At 42.4% G+C, this 20,702-nt stretch overlaps 1 protein-coding gene across 2 annotated transcripts in view; it reads right to left on the bottom strand.

The window, feature by feature from the left end:
- sdad1 (SDA1 domain containing 1) overlaps positions 1-20,702 on the bottom strand; it is an 87,015-nt gene that overhangs the window by 28,804 nt on the left and 37,509 nt on the right. For both annotated transcript variants that reach the window (XM_041198687.1, XM_041198695.1), the window contains exons 9-12: positions 10,927-10,996; positions 8,928-9,031; positions 2,132-2,189; positions 1,991-2,049 (exon numbers count right to left, since the gene is read on the bottom strand). In XM_041198687.1, the coding sequence (XP_041054621.1) occupies positions 1,991-2,049; positions 2,132-2,189; positions 8,928-9,031; positions 10,927-10,996 (291 nt within the window). The remainder of the gene's footprint in view (positions 1-1,990; positions 2,050-2,131; positions 2,190-8,927; positions 9,032-10,926; positions 10,997-20,702) is intronic.

The following is a 20,702-nucleotide window of genomic DNA, read 5'->3' as shown; positions in this document are numbered from 1 at the left end:
AGGTTTACCAGGATCATACCAGGGATGAGGGACTTCAGTCATGGAGAGAGATTGGAGATGCTGGGATTGACCTACTTAGAACAGAGAAAATTAAAGGGAGACCAAATGGAGATATTCAAAAATATGAGGGGTTTTGATAGAGCAAATAGAGAGAAATGGTTTTCTCTGGCTAGTGGTTTGGTAACCAGAGGCCATAGATTTTTTTTTTTAAATTAGCAAAAGGACTAGAGGGAAATGAGGAAAGATTTCTTCACACAGATGGAAAAATTCATTTGATTTCACTGTCCTTTCAAGAAGCATATTCCAGCCCTGGGAGAAAAACGTGTTTCAGTCCTAACAATTCAAATGGCTTACGATCACTTAACTCAACTGCCTGGGGGCAGACAGCGCCATGGGCTGCAACGTGTGTAGTCTTCACCATTGATATATAATTGAAGAACACCACGTGGGCTCTCCCCAGGGAATTGTTGTAGTCTGTGTAACTCTGCCCCCAGAGAGTTGATATGACCTTGAAAGCACTACTTGAAAGGGTGGTGGATTCAGATTCCCTAGGAAGTTTCAAAAGGCAATTGGGCATCTATTTGAACAGGACCAATTTATAGGCAAGTGGAGAAAAAATTGGTGTTTGGGACTAAATTGGATAGTTTTTTTCAAAGTACAGGCACAATGGGCTGAACAGCCTCCTCCTGTACTGTAAGATAAGTCTGTGTTTGCGACAAAAGCCATGCATGCACAGCTCAACTGTTTTACCCAGTTATGTCATTGACAGTGATGGTGTATGCAATGGCCAGGACCAAACATGGCGCTGCTCAAATCATCACAGCTGGGCAGCAGCATCCTTTTAATGTGCACTAGGAGCAGATTTGCCCCAACAGTGATGGGTGGTGAAACAGTGCACTCCATGGAGAAAATGCTAAACTTAATGATATGAACATATTACGTATTCCACTGCGTCTCTGTCTATTTCAGTCTTGGACCACTGCCTGGGGGAAACAATGAAACTGCAGTCGTGCTCCTCAAGGATCTCATCTCTGTTTACAACTTATTTATCGGCTTTTTAGTCCTTGTCTGCAGAAGAACTTTTTATTCTTTCCCTTGACACTGTTTGTCTTGGAGGGAGGAGGAGGTGATGAGGAGAGGTGGGGATGGGGGTGAGGTGGACAGGCCAGGGTGGGGGTGAGGAGGAGAGGTGGGGGTGGGGGTGAGGAAGAGAAGGAGGCAATATGGGGGTGAGGAGGAGGAGGAGAGAGGCGAGGATGAGGAGGAGAAGAGGCAGGGACGGGGGCGAGGAGGAGAGGCGGGGGATTGTGATAATAGGCTTTGCGCAGCAGAGTGACATTACTAGATATCTATTCATGCACGCACTGCTGTTATCTTGCATTGGCAGGAGACACAGCGGTAGGATGCTATGGTTCTATCTTACTCCTTTATTTTCGAACTATCCACCTAACGTGCGCTCTTCAATAGCTGTGCACACTTAAGAGTAGTATAGATGACCTGGCTGAGAGAATACCCTCCTAATGTCTGGAGATAAACCAGCAGATGTCTGGTAATATACTGGCATACCAGATGACCACCATTCAGTTTGGCCGCAGCAACTGAAATTTCCATTATACAAATGGATAGAACTGGTAGCTTCAGCTTTTCAGCATAGCCTCAGTATTTCCAAATAGCCAATGGAATACCAACCTGCATTGGACATCAACTTTAAACTAAATATGCTGCTAAATAAGTGGAGCAGTGACTGCACAAGTTAGATCACTTCTAGACAACTATTACATGCTCAAGTGTATTCACTATCTGAGAAAATCTGTACGCACTTAAGGCAAAGTTCAAGCTCCTGGCAATATAACATACAGATTGGCACAAATCTTTGTAGATAAAAGATTGCACTACACTTGGCAATAGATATAAACATTTAAAATTGAACACAGCAACAAAACGCTTTCTAAAAATCTAAAAGGAAACATTTTAGATATTTAATCAATACCTCTGGTGGAACCAGTTGATGAGTGGCCTGTGCCGCATACAGAAGAATCTTGGTCACATCTAAAACGGGAATATGGAAGGATCACATGTAAATACTTTAAATGGCATTGTTACAAATAAATAGCACTGGAGAAAGACTCACCTCTCTGATGCGGTTGAAGGAAACGTTGCGTGAATGGGTAAAAGTTAAAAAGGAATAACTGGTAAGAAAAAAGAAAAACAAGTAAAACAACTGTACAGACCAAAAGCCTCTTTCACACGAAGCAAGGAGTTAATAAAAATTTCATCTTGTGGCTATAAATGTCAACAGTCCACGAATACAAATGCTCCAGACAATGACAATGCCTTAACCATCTGGTCTCTAAGTTATATAGATTATAAAGTGATCAATACAATACAGTGTGCAAAGTAACCAAGTCTCACTCTGTAATCAACAGACTGCTGTCCCAATGTTTCATCAAGTTCAAAAACAGAAAGAGTTAAACACAAGATTCAGAAAAGCATTACAGGTAGTGTGTCTCAAAACCAGCAACCTTGGGACCAAGTCCGTGCTACATTTCGGATCTTGCCAGTTTTCGGAGACAAGGAACATAGGACAGGAGTAGGCCATTCAGTCCCTCGAGCTTGCTCTACCATTCAATTAGATCATGGCTGACCTTCTACCTCTACGATCCCTGTATTTTTTTTATTCATTTAAGGAGTGTGGGCATCACTGGCTAGGTCAGCATTTATTACCCATCCCTAACAGTCCTTGAGAAGGTGGTGGTGAGCTGCCTTCTTGAACGGCTGCAGTACACTTGGTGTAGGTACACCCACAGTGCTATGAGGAAGGGAGTTCCAGGATTTTGACCCAGAGACAGTAAAGGAATGGTGATATATTTCCAAGTCAGGATGGTGAATGACTTGGAGGGGAACTTCCAGTTGGTGGTGTTCCCATCTGTCTGTTGCCCTTGTCCTTCTAGATCATAGTGGTCACATCCCTCAATGTCTTTAATGTCTCGGAATCTTCAATGTCTGTCTTCAACATAAGGACTGAGCTTCCACAGCCCTCTGGCATAGAGAATTCAAAAGATTTATCACCCTGAGTGAATAAATTCTTCCTCATCTCAGTGCTAAATGGCCTACCCCTTATTCTGAGACTGTTCCCTGGTTCTAGACTTCCCCCCCACCCCCCCGCCAGGGGAAACTTCCTTCCTGCATCTACCTTGTTGAGCCCTGTTAGAATTATGTACATTTCAATGAGATTGCCTCTCATTCTTCTAAATTCTGGAGAATACAAGCCCAGACTCCTCAATCGCTCCTCAGAATAATCCCACGATCACAGGAATCAGTCTGGTGAACCTATGTTGCATTCCCTCTGTGGCAAATATATCCTTTCTTAGATAAGGAGACAAAAACTATCTGCAATACTCCAGGTGCAGTCTTACCAAGACTCTCTACAGCAAGACATCTTTATTCCCGTACTCAAATCCGCTTGTAATAAAGGCCAACATACCATTCGCCTTCCTATTTGCATGCTCCACCTACATGCTAGCTTTCAGTGACTCATGAACAAGGGCACTCAGGTTCCCTTTGGACATCAACACTTTCCAATCTCTCACCATTTAAAAAATACTCTGCATTTCTGTTTTTCCTACTAAAGTAGATAACTTTACATGTTTTCACATTATATTCCATCTGCCATGTTCTTGCCCACTCACTTAGCCTGCCTCAATCCCCATGAAGCCTCTACGCAAACTCACAACACATATTCCCACCTAGTTTGTGTCATCAGCAAACTTGGAAATATTATATTTTGTTCCCACATCCAAATCATCGATAAAGATTGTGAATAGCTGGGGCCCAAGCACTGATCCTTGAGGTACCTCACTATTCTCAGCCTGCCAATCTGAGAATGATCCATTTATTCCTACTCTTTGTTTTCTGTCCGTTAACCCATTCTCAATCCATGCCAGTATATTACTCCCAAACCCATGCACTCTAATTTTGTTTTCTAACCTCTTGTGTGCATCCTTATCAAAGGCCTTCTGAAAATCCAAATAAATCACATCCACTGGCTCCCCCTTATCTATTCTGCTAGTTAGGTGATGGTTGGCTTCAGCCTCATGCATATTGCAACATGTCTGCTCCTATGCGCTTATCCCTCATGGGTCTTTTTTCGCCCTAGAGTCTGGCTATCTCCTGTTGCTATGCTGCTTCTTTTCATTCTAAAGGTCGTGTAAGATTAGTTTCCATGGGTGGTTACAGGGGCTGCTTACCTGTCAGTAACAGAGGAAACTGCCATATAATACTTTAAAATTCACCAGCGATACCTACGCTAGGGTAGGGTACTAATGATGAGACTAGCACCACATGGTGATTAAGGTTTGGGTCAGGTCGAGCTGGGTAGGAGCCAAGGATCGCTCCAACCACTCGGAGCATGGGAAACAACAAGCGAGTGATACTGCATGGAAGCATTCATTTTATCCTTCATTCTACTATAGGCCTTTGGAATTTTGCCTTCTACTTTGAAGATGTGGTTAATTAACTAAAACTAGAAGAATAGTTCAAATATTGGGGGGGGGGGGGGGGGGGGGGTTGGTGAATGCCTACATTGTCAAACTTTTAATTATGCACTTGTCTCCATGGGATATTCTTTAAAAAAAGGTCTCGTTTTCAGACAACTGGATTTGAGGTACTATAACTGTAGTGAGAATCTGGAGCAAAACAAGTTCAATTGAAAATAGTGTTCATAGACTAAAAGAGATGAGCACGTTATCAAAGAGACAGGTTAGTAATTCATACCAGCAGCTATTTTGTTTTATTTATTCAGTAGTCTAACTATTTACAGTGCGTTTATTTTGAGGATTCTGACACAATAATAGATTTAAGCAGTATTCTGAGCAACCTCTTCCAGCCCTACAGTCCTCCAAGATGTCCACACTCCTCCAATTTGGACCTCACGTGCATCCCCAAATTTAATTGCTTCACTATTGATGGCCATGTCATTAACTATCTAGGTCCTAAGCTCTGGAATTTCCATACTAAACCTTTGCAGCTCTCTTTCCTCCTTTAAGATGCTTTGAAAAACTACCTCTTTGATGATGCATTTAGTCAACTCTTTATGTAACTCAATATTAAATTTTACTTGACAACACTCCAATGAAGCTTAAGACATTTTATTACATTAAAAGTGCCAAATAAATGCAAGTAGTTGTTGTTGTATAGCACCTTTCATATCCCCAGACTGTTCTAAAATGTTATGCAATTTTGTTTTGCACTCATCAGGATACTTCACAAGAATAACAATGTAAGAAGAAAGCAACAATTTATATTATGTGAAGAGAGTGCTAATTGGTTGATAAGTGGACTCTGATTGGTAGAGGCTTTGCCATGGAGAATGCACCAGTGATGGTGACTGACAGCTAAGCATGTTTGAAATTTAAACCAGGTAGCTTGACCCTGATTGGTCAAGGAATTGTCCTGAGGAATGAGTCAGCAAATGGCTGTCACTTATTTTGTTTAGCTGAAACAGGTGCAGTGTGTGTACATGTTCTTTCTGTCTGCAAAGAACATGCCCCTGTGTATTAATATATGTAACTTCTAGTACCAGCAAATACGCCACACTGAATGACTGACAATTAGGGCCAAGCTGCCTGATTTAAATTTCAGAGTCCACTTGCCAACCAACAGCACTCTCTTCACAAACAGTATAAATTGTTGTTTTCCCCTTATATTGATATTCTTGCAAAGTATCCTGATGAGTGCAAGACGAAAAGCTTTGACATGTCTCTTTTTTTCAGCAATACTAAATAATAGGGTAGTAATTAGTGGGGGATTTCAACTTCCCCAACATTAACTGGGTTAGTCATAGTGTGATAGGTTTAGAGAGAACAGAATTCTTAAAATGCATCCAGGAGAGCTTTTTAAGCAAGTACGTAGAAGGTCCTACAAGAGAGGGGGCGGTCCTGGGCTTAATTTTAGGGAATGAAGCTGGGCAACTGGTAGAGGTATCAGTGGGGGAGCATTTTGCAGATAGTGATCATAACTCTGTTAGATTCAAGGTTGTTACGGAAAAGGACAAGGATGGGCCAAAAATCAAAGTTCTAAATTGGGGGAAGGTTGATTTTAATAAGATAAGATATGATTTGGCCAGAGTGGACTGGGAGCAGCTACTTTTAGGTAACTTTGCGTCAGAGCAGTGGGACTCGTTCAAGAAAGAAATAGGGAGAGTACAGGGCCAACATATTCCAGTAAAGACAAAAGGTGGGACCAACAAATCCAGGGAACCCTGGATGTCGAGGGATATAGAGGACTGGATAAAGGGAGGCTTATGGCAGATACTGAGGGCTCAAAACTGCGGAAGCCCTAGGAGAGTATAGAATATGTAAGGGGATCTTTGAAAGGAAATTAGGAGAGCAAAAGGGTGCATGAGAAAACATTGGCAGGTAAAATAAAGGAAAATTCAAAGTTATTTTGCAAGTACATTAAGAGTAGGAGGATAACTAGGGTAAGAGTAGGGCCCGTTAAGGACCACAGTGGTAATTTGTGTGTGGAGCCGGAAGATGCAGGAAGGGTACTAAATTAATACTTTGTGTCTGTGTTCACAAGTGAGAGGGATGATGTGGGTATGGAAATCAGGCAGAAGGACTGTGATATAATTAAAGAAATTAGCATTGAAAGGGAGTAGGTTCTAAGTGGTCTGGCAGGCTTAAAAGTAAATAAATCTCCAGGCCAGGATGAAATGTATCCTAGGCTGTTGAGTGAGGCAAGGGAGGAGATAGCAGGCACAATTTTCAATACCTCTCTGGCCACAGGACAGAGGACAGCCAATGTGGTACAAGAAGGGACGAAGGGATAAATTAGAGAACTACAGGCCAGTCAGTCTAACCTCAGTGGTGGGGAAACTATTGGAAGCAATTCTGAGGGACAGAATTAATTTACACTTGGAGAGGCAGGGATTAATCAAGGTGGTTTTGTTAAGGAGAGGTCATGTCTGACCAATTTGATTGAATTTTTCGAAGAGGTGACCTGGTGTGTAGATGAGGGCAATTCATTTGATGTAGTCTACTTGAACTTCAGCAAGGCTTTTGATAAGGTCCTGCATGGAAGACTGATAAGGAAAGTAAGAGCCCATGGGATCCAAGGCAATTTAGCAAATTGGATCCAGAATTGGCTGAGTGGCAGGAAGCAGAGGGTGATGGTCGAGGGGTGTTTTTGTGACTGGATGCATGTGTTCAGTGGATTCCACAGGGATCAGTGTTGGGTCCCTTGCTGTTTGTGGTATATATAAACGATTTAAATTTGAATGTAGGAGGATCAATAAGTTCATGGATGACACGAAAATTGGTGGGGTGGTAAATAGTGAGAAGGATAGCCTTAGATTACAGGGGGGTATAGATGGGCTGATCAATGGCAAATGGAATTTAATCCGGATAAGTGTGAGGTGATGCACTTGGGCAGGACAAACAAGGCACAGGAATACACGATGAACGGTAGGACCCTGGGAAATACAGAGGATCAAAAGGGACCTTGGTGTGCATATCCACCGGTCCCTTAAGGTAGCAGTGCAGGTAGATAAGGTGGTTAAGAAGGCATATGGGATACTTGCTGTTATTAGTCGTGGCATAGAATAATAGGTTATGCTGGACCTGTATAAAACACTGGTTAGGCCACAGCCAGAGTATTATGTGCAGTTCTGGAATCCGCATTATAGGAAGGATGTGATTGCACAAGAGTGTGCAGAGGAGATTTACCAGGATGTTGCCTGGGCTGGAGAGTTTTAGTTATGAGGAGAGATTGGATAGACTGGGGTTGTTTTCCCTGGAGCAGAGGAGATTGAGGGGGTACATGATTGAGGTGTATAAAATTATGTGGGGCATAGATAGGGTAGACAGGAAGGAACTTTTCCCCTTGGTGGAGGGATTAATAACCGGGGGGCATAGATTTAAGGTAAGGGGCAGGAGGTTTAGAGGGGATGTGAAGAAGAAGTTTTTCACCGATAGAGTGGTGGAAATCTGGAACTCACTGCCTGAAAGGGTGGTAGAGGCAGAAACCCTCATAACATTTGAGAAGTATTTGGATGTGCACTTGCGATGCCATGGCATACAAGGCTATGGGCCTAGTGCTGGAAAATGGGATTAGAATAGTTCAGTACTTCTTTGACCGGTGCACACTCAATGGGCCGAAAGGCCTTTTTCTGTGCTGTAGACCTCTACGACTCTTTGTACTACCAAAGAACTATTTGTTACACAATCAATCAATTACTTTTGAGTCTTTGTTTTAATGTAGGAAACATGCTACTAATTTGCACACAGCAAAGTCCTACAACCAATTAAGTAAATGACCAGTTAATTGGTGGCAAAGATAAAGACAAAAAACTGCAGATGCTGGAAATCCAAAACAAAAACAGAATTACCTGGAAAAACCTTCGAAGGGTCATGAGGACTCGAAACGTCAACTCTTTTCTTCTCCGCCGATGCTGCCAGACCTGCTGAGTTTTTCCGGGTAATTCTGTTTTTGTAGTTAATTGGTGGCATTGCTTGAGGGATAAATGTTGACCCAAGACACCAGGGGAACTACCCTGCCGTCCTTTGAACAGTATGACATTTTTTTTATATCCTCAGTTTAATGTCTCATCCAAAGGATGGCACTTCTGACAATAGAACACAACTTCATTGCTGCAAGCAGCGCCATCCTAGATCATATGCTCAAGTATTGGAATATGGCTTAAACCCGCAGCTTCTGATTCAGAGGCAAGGATAGCATCAATGAATCACTGAAGTCTGAAAATCCTCCATTATGGCCTAGTGGTACCATAATGATTGCTGGTGCTGCACATTTGGTTACTTAACACTATTGCATCTTGGTTTCCTTTGGAATCCATAAATAATTTGATCGGTACTGCTAAGGAATTACTTAAGTAAAACTTTGTTTAAAAGGGGTTAAAATAAATTTACCTCGTGAATTCCAATCAATCTTGATATTAGATCCATCATCATCATCTTAACTTCAAATCTTTCCTTAGAATCTTCCAAATGTTTGAAAAGCTTTTCTGCAAAACCTGTAGCAAAGTGAATCATAAAAATTTCATCAAGTGACACAGGTTAAAGTAAATTTCGAACAACCAGGGACAGATGTAGAATTGTATGGATCGTTCCCTCCAGGGCACCCTGGTCCACTCCTCCATCACCCCCTACACCTCAACCCCTCCCACAGCAGCTTCCCATGCAACCGCAAGACCAAACGCAGACTGGATGACCGCTTTGCAGAACACCTTCCGTCTGTCCGCAAGCATGACCCAAACCTCCCTGTCGCTTGTCATTTCAACACACCACCCTGCTCTCATGCCCACATGTCCATCCTTGGCCTGTTACAACGTTCCAGTAAAGCTCAACACAAACTGGAGGAACAGCACCTCATCTTCCGACTAGGCACTTTATAGCCTTCCGGATTTAATATTGAGTTCAGCAATTTCAAATCATGAATTCTCTCCTCCATCCCCACCCACTTTCTGATCCCTCTTTTTCCAATAATTTATAACTTTTTTACAAATATATTTTTTCTTTTCCCACCTATTTTAAAATTTATTTCGACCTATTGTTTCATTTTCACCTTTTAGCCCATTTCGATCCCTTCCCCCCAACCCACCCCCACTAGGGCCATCTGCCACTAGCTTGTCCTGCTTGCTACCCTTAATGTCCCCATTAGCACATTCCTTAGATAATATCAGCGCTGTCAACACCCCTTTGTCTTTTTGTCTATGACATCTTTGGCAATCTCTTCTAGGCCTCCACCTATAACTGGCCCCCTACCCAGTTCTACCTGTCCCACCCCACTCTACCAGCTTATATTTCACCTTATTTCTCTTTTTCCTTAGTTCTGATGAAGGGTCATACGGAATCGAAACGTCATCTGCATTCCTCTCCGCAGAAGCTGTCAGACCTGCTGAGTTTTTCCAGGTATTTTTGTTTTTGTTCTAGATTTCCAGCATCCACAGTATTTTGCTTTTATCTTAGAATTGTTTCTAGATTGTTTAGACCCAAGAAACTAGACCAAGTTTCCATTTCCATGAATTCTACTTAAGAATGCTACAGCGTCCAAATCTATAACGTAAATCAGCCAGAAAGAGAGGTACTTCTATTCCAGATATTGAAGTTTTTCTCTCTATAAAGAACAGCATTATCAACTGTTTGATGGACTAAAGCTATCTCATGGGCATTAGCTAATTTGTGACATTAACATCTAATGGATTCTCAACTTAGAACCACAAAAGGCATGAGGCAAATATTTAAGTGCCTTAGCAAATGACAATGACTGTATCTGAAAATTAGTAGAAAAGACATTTGGGGGAAAATTATTACACATAGAACCAACTGATTTTTGGCAGAAAGGGACAAACTGGTTGGCGCTAATAGCCTTTCCCTATTTCTGAAACTGTTATGTTCCTATGTACACAACTGCTTATTATTCAATTCTTAAAATCCCAGGAAGCAAATGAACTCACAGAAACCTGATGGGTCTGAGGTAATGTCTGTGCTACAAATTGAATAAACCTAAAAAAAAAATCACAGATCTCAGCTGGGACAATAGTAAGGTCACTACAGTTGTCCACAAGTGCTCCTAGATTTGAGGAGAGCACATCAACAATGGTGACTACTCATGGTTGCTATTTGGTGACCCATATCACAATACCACTCAAGGACAGGGGATCACGTTGTTCCACACAGTCAAATAGCCTTTCAGTGTTCACTAATAACATTTACAAGATGAATATAATGATAGTTACTTAGTGAATGCTACTAGACAACAGCGACTGGCCAATTGGATTGCAGCAAAATGAGAGTCAATTGTTTCACAAGCAACAAGGGAAGAAACATTGAGACGGAACCTTCATTTGGAAATAGTTAACCTTGTCGTAACTGTTTGCAATAAATTGAAGTTAAGTTAATTTCTTACCTTGTGGATCATGAATCAGGTGAATAGCTGAAAAATTAAATACTTCTGCCTTTTTCTTCTTTTTATGTTTCTGTATAAAAAAGGTAAATTACATCTAGAAACAGAAACTTTTTTTAGTTAATAGCAAGCCTAAAATCATGGGCCTTTAAAAAGGAGCCCATTCACAAAAATAAAAGGCATCTTGGGATGTTTATTGCTCTTTAGTAAGTATAATCAACATGTAGTTTAATTAGAAAGTTTACACAATTTTCCTATCCTTTTTTGATTTTGACACTTCTTGTGCTTATTGAGGTGAGGGATTCCAGTATTGGAAAATCTAACACCTTCCCATTGGAAAGCCTGTGTCAGAATGACGAACATACATACAAACATATAAAATAGGAGCAGAAATGAACCATTCGGCCCTTTGAGCCTACTCTGCCTTTCAATAAGATCATGGCTGACCTTTTCCATTTTGAATTCCACATTCACATCTACTCCTGATAACCTTTAATTCCCTTGCCTAACAAGAATCTATCTACCTCTGCCTTAAAAATATTGAATGACCCTGCCTCTACCGCCTTCGGAGGCAGAGTTCTAAAGTCGCACGACCCTCAGAGAAAACATTTCTCCTTATCTCTGTTCTAAAAGGGTGAACCCTAACTTTAAAACAGTGCCCTTAGCTTTGGACCCGCAAGAGGAAACATGCTTTCCACGCCCACCTTGTCAAGACTGTTCAGGATCTTGTATACTTCAATCAAATCACCCCTCTCTCTTCTAAACTCCAGTGGAAACAAGCCCAGTCTGTCCAACCTTTCCTCATAAGACAACTCGATCATTCCAGGTATCAATCTAGTAAACCTCCCCAAAACTGCCTCCAACACATTTACATTCTTCCTTAAATAAGGAGACCAAAACGGCACACAGTATTTGAAATGTGGTCTCACCAATGCCCTGTATAACTGAGGTACAACATCCTTACTTTTATGTTCAATTCCTCTCATAAAAAAGGACAGCAGTCCATTAGACTTCTTAATTACTTGCTGTATCTGCATGCTAACTTTTTGAGACTCATGCATTAGAACACCTAGATCCCTCTGCAGTTTAGAATTCTGCAGTCATTTGCTGTTTAAGTAATACTCTGCTTTTTTATACGTCCTGCCGAAATGAACAACTTCATGGGCAGAATCTTCTGGCTGGCGTGCGGGTGGCGAAGTCCACACAGCAAGGCTTAAAATATATATAGATAAAAACAAAAAACTGCGGATGTTGGAAATCCAAAACAAAAACAGAATTACCTGGAAAAACTCAGCAGGTCTGGCAGCATCGGCGGAGAAGAAAAGAGTTGACGTTTCGAGCCCTCATGACTCTTCCACAGAACTGACCTGTGGAAGGGTCATGAGGACTCGAAACGTGAACTCTTTTCTTCTCCGCCGATGCTGCCAGACCTGCTGAGTTATTCCAGGGCTTAAAATATCATGCACTAACGTCACGAGCATCCTGACGTCAGCGCGCGGCATTGCGATATTTCGGTTGCTGGGCACGCTAGGCAGCGGGATGCCGCCCGCCATTAATTAAAGGCCTTGTTAAGTCCATTAACTCTTCAATGGACCAGGATTTTGAGGGGCCCGTGCGAACTTCGGCTTGGCGCACAGGCCCAATGGGCAGGCAGGTAAGTGACTTCTTCTTACAAGCTCATCCAGTGATGAGATTAGGTTTGATAGCAGTTTTAAAAACGTTTAATAAAGTTTTTGTTTATTTCATTAACATGTCCCATCTCGTGTGACATTTTCACATGAGGGGGACATGTTAATGAATTTTTTATTGTTCTTTTTATTTATATTTGCCAGCCTTTCAGTGATCTCCCTGAGGCAGCACTTTGCCTCAGGGAGATGTGCGCTTTGCGTGAAAGAGCGCACTCTTGTAGTTGGGGAATCCCTCCCCTGCCCGCACAGGAAGTGCATAGCGCTTCTTGACAGGCGACACACTGGGCGGGCCTTAATTGGCCTGCCCACTTGAAATGGCGACGGGGCCCATTTCAGTGGCGGCGATCGGCTCCCCACCCACCGCTGAGTCGGTCGGGCCTGCCCGCCCATCAAGGGCAAAATTCTGCCCCACATTTTCCTACATTACACTCCGTCTGCCAGATGTTTGCCCATTCACTCAACCTATCTATATCTGCCTGCAACCTCCTTGTCCTTTTCACAACATACTTTCCTACCTATTTTTGTGTCATCTGCAAATTTAGCTACAATGCCTTCGTTCCCCTCATCCAAGTCATTGATATAAGTTGTAAAAAGTTGAGGCCCCAGCACAGACCCCTGCAGGACTCCACTTGTCACACCCAGCCAATCAGAAAAAGACCCATTTATGCATACTGTCCGTTTTCTACCAGCCAGCCAATATTTTATCCATGCTAATATGTTACTCCCTACACAATGAAGTTTTATTTTCCACAATAACCTTTGGTGTAGCACCTCATCAAATGCCTTCTGGAAATCTAAGGACAGTACTTCTAGGCTGTCCTTTAACCACAGTACATGTAACTTCTTCAAAGAGCTCCGATAAGTTGGTTAAACATGATTTCCCTTTCACAAAACCATGGCGACTCTTCCCGATTACCTTGCCTCTTCCAAGTACATAGCTATAACTTCCTTAATGATTGATTCTAACACCTTCCCCGCAACAGGCATCAATTTAACTGGTCCATTTTTTCCTGTTTACTGCCTTCCTCCCTTCTTGAATAGAGGGGTTATATTTGCTACTTTCCAGTCTGCTGGAACATTTCCAAAATCTCACGATTTTTGGAAAATTAACACCAATGCATCTACTACTTCATTAGCCACCTCTTTTAAGACCCTAAGATGAAGTCCATTGGGACCTGCAGACATGTCAACCTGCAGCCCTGTCAGTTTGTTCAGCACAACTTCCCTAGTGATTGTAATTTCACCAAGTTCCTCTCTCCCTTCCACCTCCTGATTTACAGCTATTACTGGAATGTTTTTGTATCCTCCATAGTGAAAACAAGCAAAATATTTGTTCATTTCACCTGCCATTTCTTTATTATCTACTATTAATTCCCCATTGTCACTCTCTAGAGGACTAACACTCACTTTACTTATTCTTCTTTTTCACATACTGTACCTGTAGAAACTCTTGTTGCCCTTTTTTATATTTCTAGCTAGCTTCCTCTCATACCCAATTTCTTTTAGTCATTCTCTGCCATTCTTTATATTCTGACCAATCATCTGACCTGACACTCATCTTTGCACAGTTATATACTTTTTTAAGTTTGATGCTTTCCTTAACTTTAATTAATCACGGATGGTGGGTCCTCCCCTTAGAATTCTTCTTCACAATAGGAATATACTTATTCTGCGTATTTTGAAATATCCCCTTAAATGTCTTCCACTGCTTTTCGATTGTTCTATCCTCTAGCCTAGTATTGCAGTGAACTTCAGCTAGCTCAGGTTTCATGTCCACATAACTGCCCTTATTTAAACTTAAAATACTAATCTTAGACCCATTCTTCTCCCTTTCAAACTGGATGTAAAATTCAATCATATTGTGGTCACTGCTACCTAGGGGTGCCTTTACCCTGAGGTCATGAATTAATCCTGTCACATTACACAATACCAAGTCTAATATAACTTGCTCTCTGGTTGGTTCCAGAACATGCTGCTCTAAGAAACTATCTCGAAAGCATTCTATGAACTCCTCATCCAGGCTTCTGCTGCCAATCTGATTTTTCCAGTTTATATGCAGATTAAAGTCACCTATGATTATTGCCGTCCCTAATCAAAAGCACCCAATATTTCTTCTTGTATACCATGCATTAAGATATAGAGCCTTTATATAGAAACACAGAAACATAGAAAATAGGAGCATGAGGAGGCCAAGTGGCCCCTTGAGCCTGGTCCGCCATTCAATATGATCATGGCTGATCCTCTATCTCAATGCCACACTCCTGCGCTCTCCCCATACCCCTTGATGCCTTTAGAGTCCAGAAATCTATCTCATTTCCTTCTTAAATATATTCAGTGACTTGGCCTCGACAGTCTTCTGTGGTAGAGAATTCCACAGGTTCACCACCCTCTGAGTGAAGCAGTTTCTTCTGATCTCAGTCCTAAATGGTTTACCCAATATCCTGTGACTGTGACCCTTTGCTCTAGACACCCCAGCCTGAGGAAACAGCATCCCTGCATCCAGTCTGTCCAGCCCTGTCAGAATTTTATACGTTTCAATGAGATCCCTTCTCATTCTTCTAAACTCCAGTGAATACAGGCCTAGTCAGCCCAACCTCTCCTCATACGACAATTCTGCCAGTCCAGGAATCAGTCTGGTGAACCTTCGCTGTACTCCCTCTATGGCAAGTGTATCCTTTCTTAGGTAAGGAGACCAAAACTGCACAATATTCCAGATGTGGTCTCACCAAGGCCCTGTATATCTGTAGTAAGGCATCCTTGTACTGTACTCAAGTCCTCTCGCAATGAAGGCCAACATTTACCTTCTTAACTGCTTGCTGCACCTGCACGCTTGCTTCCAGTAATTGGTGTACAAGGACACCCAGGTCCCTTTGTACATCAATATTTCCCAATTTATCACCATTTAAATAATACTCTGCCATTCTGTTTTTCCTACCGAAGCACGTTATACTGCATCTGCCATGTATTTGCCCTCTCTCTCAACCTGTCTAAATTGCCTTGAAACACCCTGCTCATCGCTCATATATATATATATATATATATATATATAGGCCGGTTTATTCCTACTCTCTGTTTCCTGTCTGCTAACCAATACTCAATCCATGCCAATATATTACTCCCAATCCCATGTGCTTTAATTTTGCACACTAACCTCTTATGTGGAACTTTATCAAAAGCTTTCTGAAAATCTAAACACACCACATCCACTGGTTCTCCCTTATCTATTCTGCTAGTTATGTCCTCAAAAAACTCCAGTAGGTTTGTCAAACATGATTTCCCTTTCATAAATCCACAGTGAATTGTCTAATCCCACTGATATTTTCTAAGTGTCCTGTTAGCACATCCTTTATAATAGACTGATGTTAGGCTAACTGGTCTGTAATTCACTGTTCTCCCTCCCTGCTTTTTCAAATAGTGGGGTTACAGTTTCCACCCTCCAATTTGCTGGGACTGTTCCAGAATCTACAGAATTTAGGAAGATGACATCCAACGCATCTACTATTTTCATGGCCACCTGAGATATATATGATCGGGCCCTGGGGATTTATTGGCTTTCAATTCTATTAATTTCTCCAGCACTATTGTTTTAGTAATATTTAATTTCCTTCAATTCTTCCTTCTCACTAGATCCTTGGGTTTCCTATTATTTCTGGAAAGTTATCTGTGTCTTCCTCCGTGAAGACAGAACTAAAGTAGTTGTTTAATTGCTTTGCTATTTCCTTGCTCTCTATTATAAATTCTCCCATTTCGGACTGTAAGAGACCTAAGTTTATCTTCACTAATCTTTTTCTTTTTACAAACTTATAGAAGCTTTTACAGTCTGCTTTTATGTTCCTTGCAAGTTTACTCTCATACGCTATTTTTCCCCTCTTAATCAATCAATCTCTTGGTCCTCCTTTGCTGAATTCTAAATTGTTCCCAATCCTCAGGCTTGCTACTTTTTCTAGCAACTTCACATGGCTCCTCTTTAGATCTAACACTATCCTTAGTTTATTTTGTTAGCCAAGGTTGGGCTGCTTTTCCTGATATGTTCTTGCCCCAGAAAGGAACGTATAACTGTTGCACTGAATACATTCGTTCCTTAACCAACTCACACCTCGTACCTTCGTAGTTTTCTTTGTTAAGATTTAGGACCCTAGTTTCAGATCGGACTACTTCACTTTCTATCCTAATGAAGAATTCTATCATGTTATGGTCACTGTTCCCTAAAGGACCCCGCACAACAAGATTATTAATTAATCCCTTCTCAATGCACAATACCAAATTTAGGATAGCTCATTTCCTAGTCAGTTCCTCGATACACTGGACTAGAAATCCATCTCGTACACACTCCAGGAATTCATCCATTGCAGTATTATTGCTAATTTTGTTTGCCCAGTCTATATGTAGATTAAAGTCACCCATGATTACTGTAGCACCTTTGTACACTCATCTCTAATTTCCTGTTTAGTGCCACCCCCTAACCCTATCACTACTTGGAGGCCTACAGACAGCTCCCACTAATGTTTTCCGCCCCCTGTTGCTTCTTAGCTTCACCTAGACTGATTCTACATCGAGATTTTGAGAGCCAATATCTTCTCTCACTATCGCACTGATTTCATCCTTAGCAACACTACGTCACCTCCTTTTCCTTTTTGCCTGTCCGTCCTAAATATCGACCACCCTTGGATATTCAGTTCCCAGTCTTGGTCACTCAGCAACCATGTCTCTGTGACTGCAATCATATCATACCCGTTTACACCTATTTGCGCTATTAATTTGTGTACCTTATTGCGAATGCTCTGTGCATTCAGATAGTGTTTTTAGACTTTTCTTTTTAACATTTTTACACAATTTTCTTGTACTATGGCCCTATTTGCTGCTAGCCTTGTTTCCTCTGCCTTCCACTTTTGCTTTCTACTTTTCTGTCTTTCATTCCCATCTCTTTGTTTCCCTCTCTTGTGTCTCCCCACTCAGGTTCCCACCCCTGCCAATCTCGTTTCAACCCTTCCCCACAGTACTAGCAAAAATCCCTGCGAGGATATTGATCCCTGTACTGTTGGGGTGCAATCCGTGCAAGCTTGTACGGGTTCCATCTTCCCCAGGATCGGTCCCAATGCCTCAGGAATCTAAATCCCTCCCTCCTACACTCTCTCTCCAGCCATGTTTTCATCTGGTCCATTCTCCTATTCTTGATCTTGCTGGCATGTGGCACTGGGATAATCCTGAGATTCCTATCTTAGAGGTCCTGCTTTTTAAATTTATTTCCTAGCACCCTATATTCTGCTTTGAAGACTTCATCCCTCTTTTTACCCATGTCATTGGAACTGAAATGGACCATGGACTCTGGCTGTTCACCCTTCCCCTTCAGCTGCTCAGTGAAATCCTTGACCCTGGCACCAGGGAGGCAACATACCATTCGGGGGTGGGGTGGCCTGAGTGGGCGCAGAATTGTCTATCTGTTCCCCTTACAATAGAATCCCCTATCACTATTGCTCTCCCACTCTTTTCCAACCACCTCTGTGCAATTGAGCCACTCCTGATGCCACGGATTTGGCTCTAGTTGCATTTCCTTGAGAAACCTTGACCCCCAGCTCCAGAACAGAAAATCCGTTGGAGAGGGAGATGGACCCAGGGGACTCCTGCACTACCTGACTAATGCTTTTACTCTGTCTGGTCACCCATTCCCTTTCTGCCTGTGCGCTCTTTACCTGTGGTGTGACCACCTCACTGTACATGCTATCCATGAAGATCTCACCATTGCGGATGTGCCACAGACTCCAGCTGCAGTTCCAAAACATGGAGTAGAATTTTCCCCCCGTTGGGAGGGTTTTGTGGGGTGGGCGGGAACAAGACAATCGGGTCTGCGCCTTTTAACGTGGGCAGGCCAATTAAGGCCTGCCCAGCGTGAAGCACACCCAGAAGCGCTGAGCGCTCCCTGTGTGGGCAGGGAGGGGTTCCCTGAGTCGGGGCCTGCACTCTTTCACGCATGTGCGCGAAAGAGTGCAGAAATCTTCCTGAGGCACCTCTGTGCTTCAGGGAGATTAGTTTAAGTTTTAAACATCTAAACAAAGAAATTGAAACATTTTAAAAACATGTCCCCTCATGTGACTGTCACAAGAGCTGAGACATGTCAATGAATTTTTAAAAAAAATTTTATTCAATTTTTAAACACTATATGAAACCTCATCCCACCTGTGAATGAGATTCCATGAGAAATGTGAAGGCTGCCTGGGCTCTTTGCTTGCCTGCCAACCTTAAGGTTGGACGGACAGCTCAGTTTATTAGTTCAATTAGTTTTTAAACAGGCCTTAATAAGCCTTTGATAGTTCGGCGGGCACGCAGCTGACTCGGCTGCGCAGCCGCCAAACTGAAAATCTAAAAGACACGCGGCAAAAATTCTGGCCATGGATTTCAAGTAGCTGCAGCTGGAGACACTTCCTGCACACATGGTCGCCCTGGACACTGGAACGTCCCTGGCTTCCCACCTTGCATAGGAGGAGCATTCCACTTAGCTGAGCTGCCCTGTCATGATTTACCCTTAAATTTCTCCTTTTGTTTCCTCTAGTTTACAAAACATCAAGGACAGAAGAAATATTTACCAGGTCCTACTTAGCAAGTCTGCTGCTCTTCTTACTGAGAATAGATAGAAAAGGAAAGCATCCCTTCTTCCCTTTCTCAGCAAACCCCAACTGAAACACTAATGCGTCCAAAGCAGCACTCCAGTGCAGACAGTCTTTAGTTTTGACTTTTTGTTATCTGCAACATCTCATCTTGACTGTTAGTGTATCCTCAGGTTTTTTCTCTCTGTCCCTTCCTTTCATTCTCTGACCCTTATTTCCCACATTTCTATTTTGGTCGCCTGCCTTGACTCTACCCTTTAATTTGCTAAATCTTCCCAAAATTGAAGCCTCACCCTCCTCCTTGTTTAGTTTAAAGCTCTCTCTACCGTAGTGAAGCAGCTCACTAGAACTTTGGTCCCAGCACGGTTCAGGTGTAGACTGTCCCAATGGTACAGCCCCCACTTTCCCCAGTACCCCATGAACCAGAACCCACTTTTCCCCCACCTGTCTTTAAGCCACGCATTCATCTCTCTAATCTTATTTGCTCTATGCCAATTTGCACGTAGCTCAGGTAATAATCCAGAGATTACTACCTTTGAGGCTCTGCTTCTTAATTTGGTACCTAGCTTCTCATTCTGGCTATGCAGAATCTCTTTCATTGTCTTGCCCTGTTGCTAGTACCAACATGAACCATGACAACTGGATCCTCTCCTCCCCTCCCCCTTCAACTGCAAGTTCCTTTCCAGCCTTGAGCAAATATCCTGAACCCTGGCACTGGCCAGGCAACACAGCCTTCTAGACTCTCGCTCTTTGCTGCACAAAACAGTGTCAATTCCTCTCACTACACTGTCCCCGACTATCATTACATTCCTGCTTGCTTCCCCCATTTGAATGGCTTCTTGTGCTGTGGTGCCATGGCGAGTCTGCTCATCCACCTTGCAGACCCCACTTTCGTCCACACAGGTTGTAAACACTTCAAACCTGTTTGACAACTGTAAAGTCTGAGACTCCTCCACTACTGTCTGTTTAGTCTCTTTACCTGCCTCACTCAGGGTCACACCCTCCTGTCCCTCACTGCTGACCAAAACAATGAACATATTCTAAGGGGTGTGACAGTCTTCTGGAACAAAGCGTCCAGTTATTTCTCCTCCTTTCTTATGTTGCACAGTGTCTGCAGTTTGGCTTCCAGATCAATAGTCCTGATCCAAAATTCCTCTAGCTGCCTACATTTTCTGCAAACGGCTTCATCATTGATCGCCATGGCCTCCAAAATTCCCACCTTCCATCATTGCAACATAACACCTGTCATTTCATTATTACATATGTTATTTAGTTAACTTAATTTAACTACTTTCTAAATTAGCTTAGAATAATTCCTATGTATACTACACCTCTTCCCCCCTCACCCGTGCACAGAATTCCCACATGAACCTAATTCGCTACTCACTCAGTCTCTGTCTCACTCAGCTGTAGTCTCCTATCTCCTCGTGCACCCCTTACTGATTCAGTCAGTTCTCTCTTAACAAGGTACATTATCCCTAACCTCAGA

The sequence above is a fragment of the Carcharodon carcharias genome, chromosome 1, assembly GCF_017639515.1.
Source record: "Carcharodon carcharias isolate sCarCar2 chromosome 1, sCarCar2.pri, whole genome shotgun sequence".
Taxonomy (NCBI): domain Eukaryota; kingdom Metazoa; phylum Chordata; class Chondrichthyes; order Lamniformes; family Lamnidae; genus Carcharodon; species Carcharodon carcharias.
Note: the sequence above shows the minus strand (reverse complement) of the source record. Positions and strands in the feature narration are given on the sequence as shown.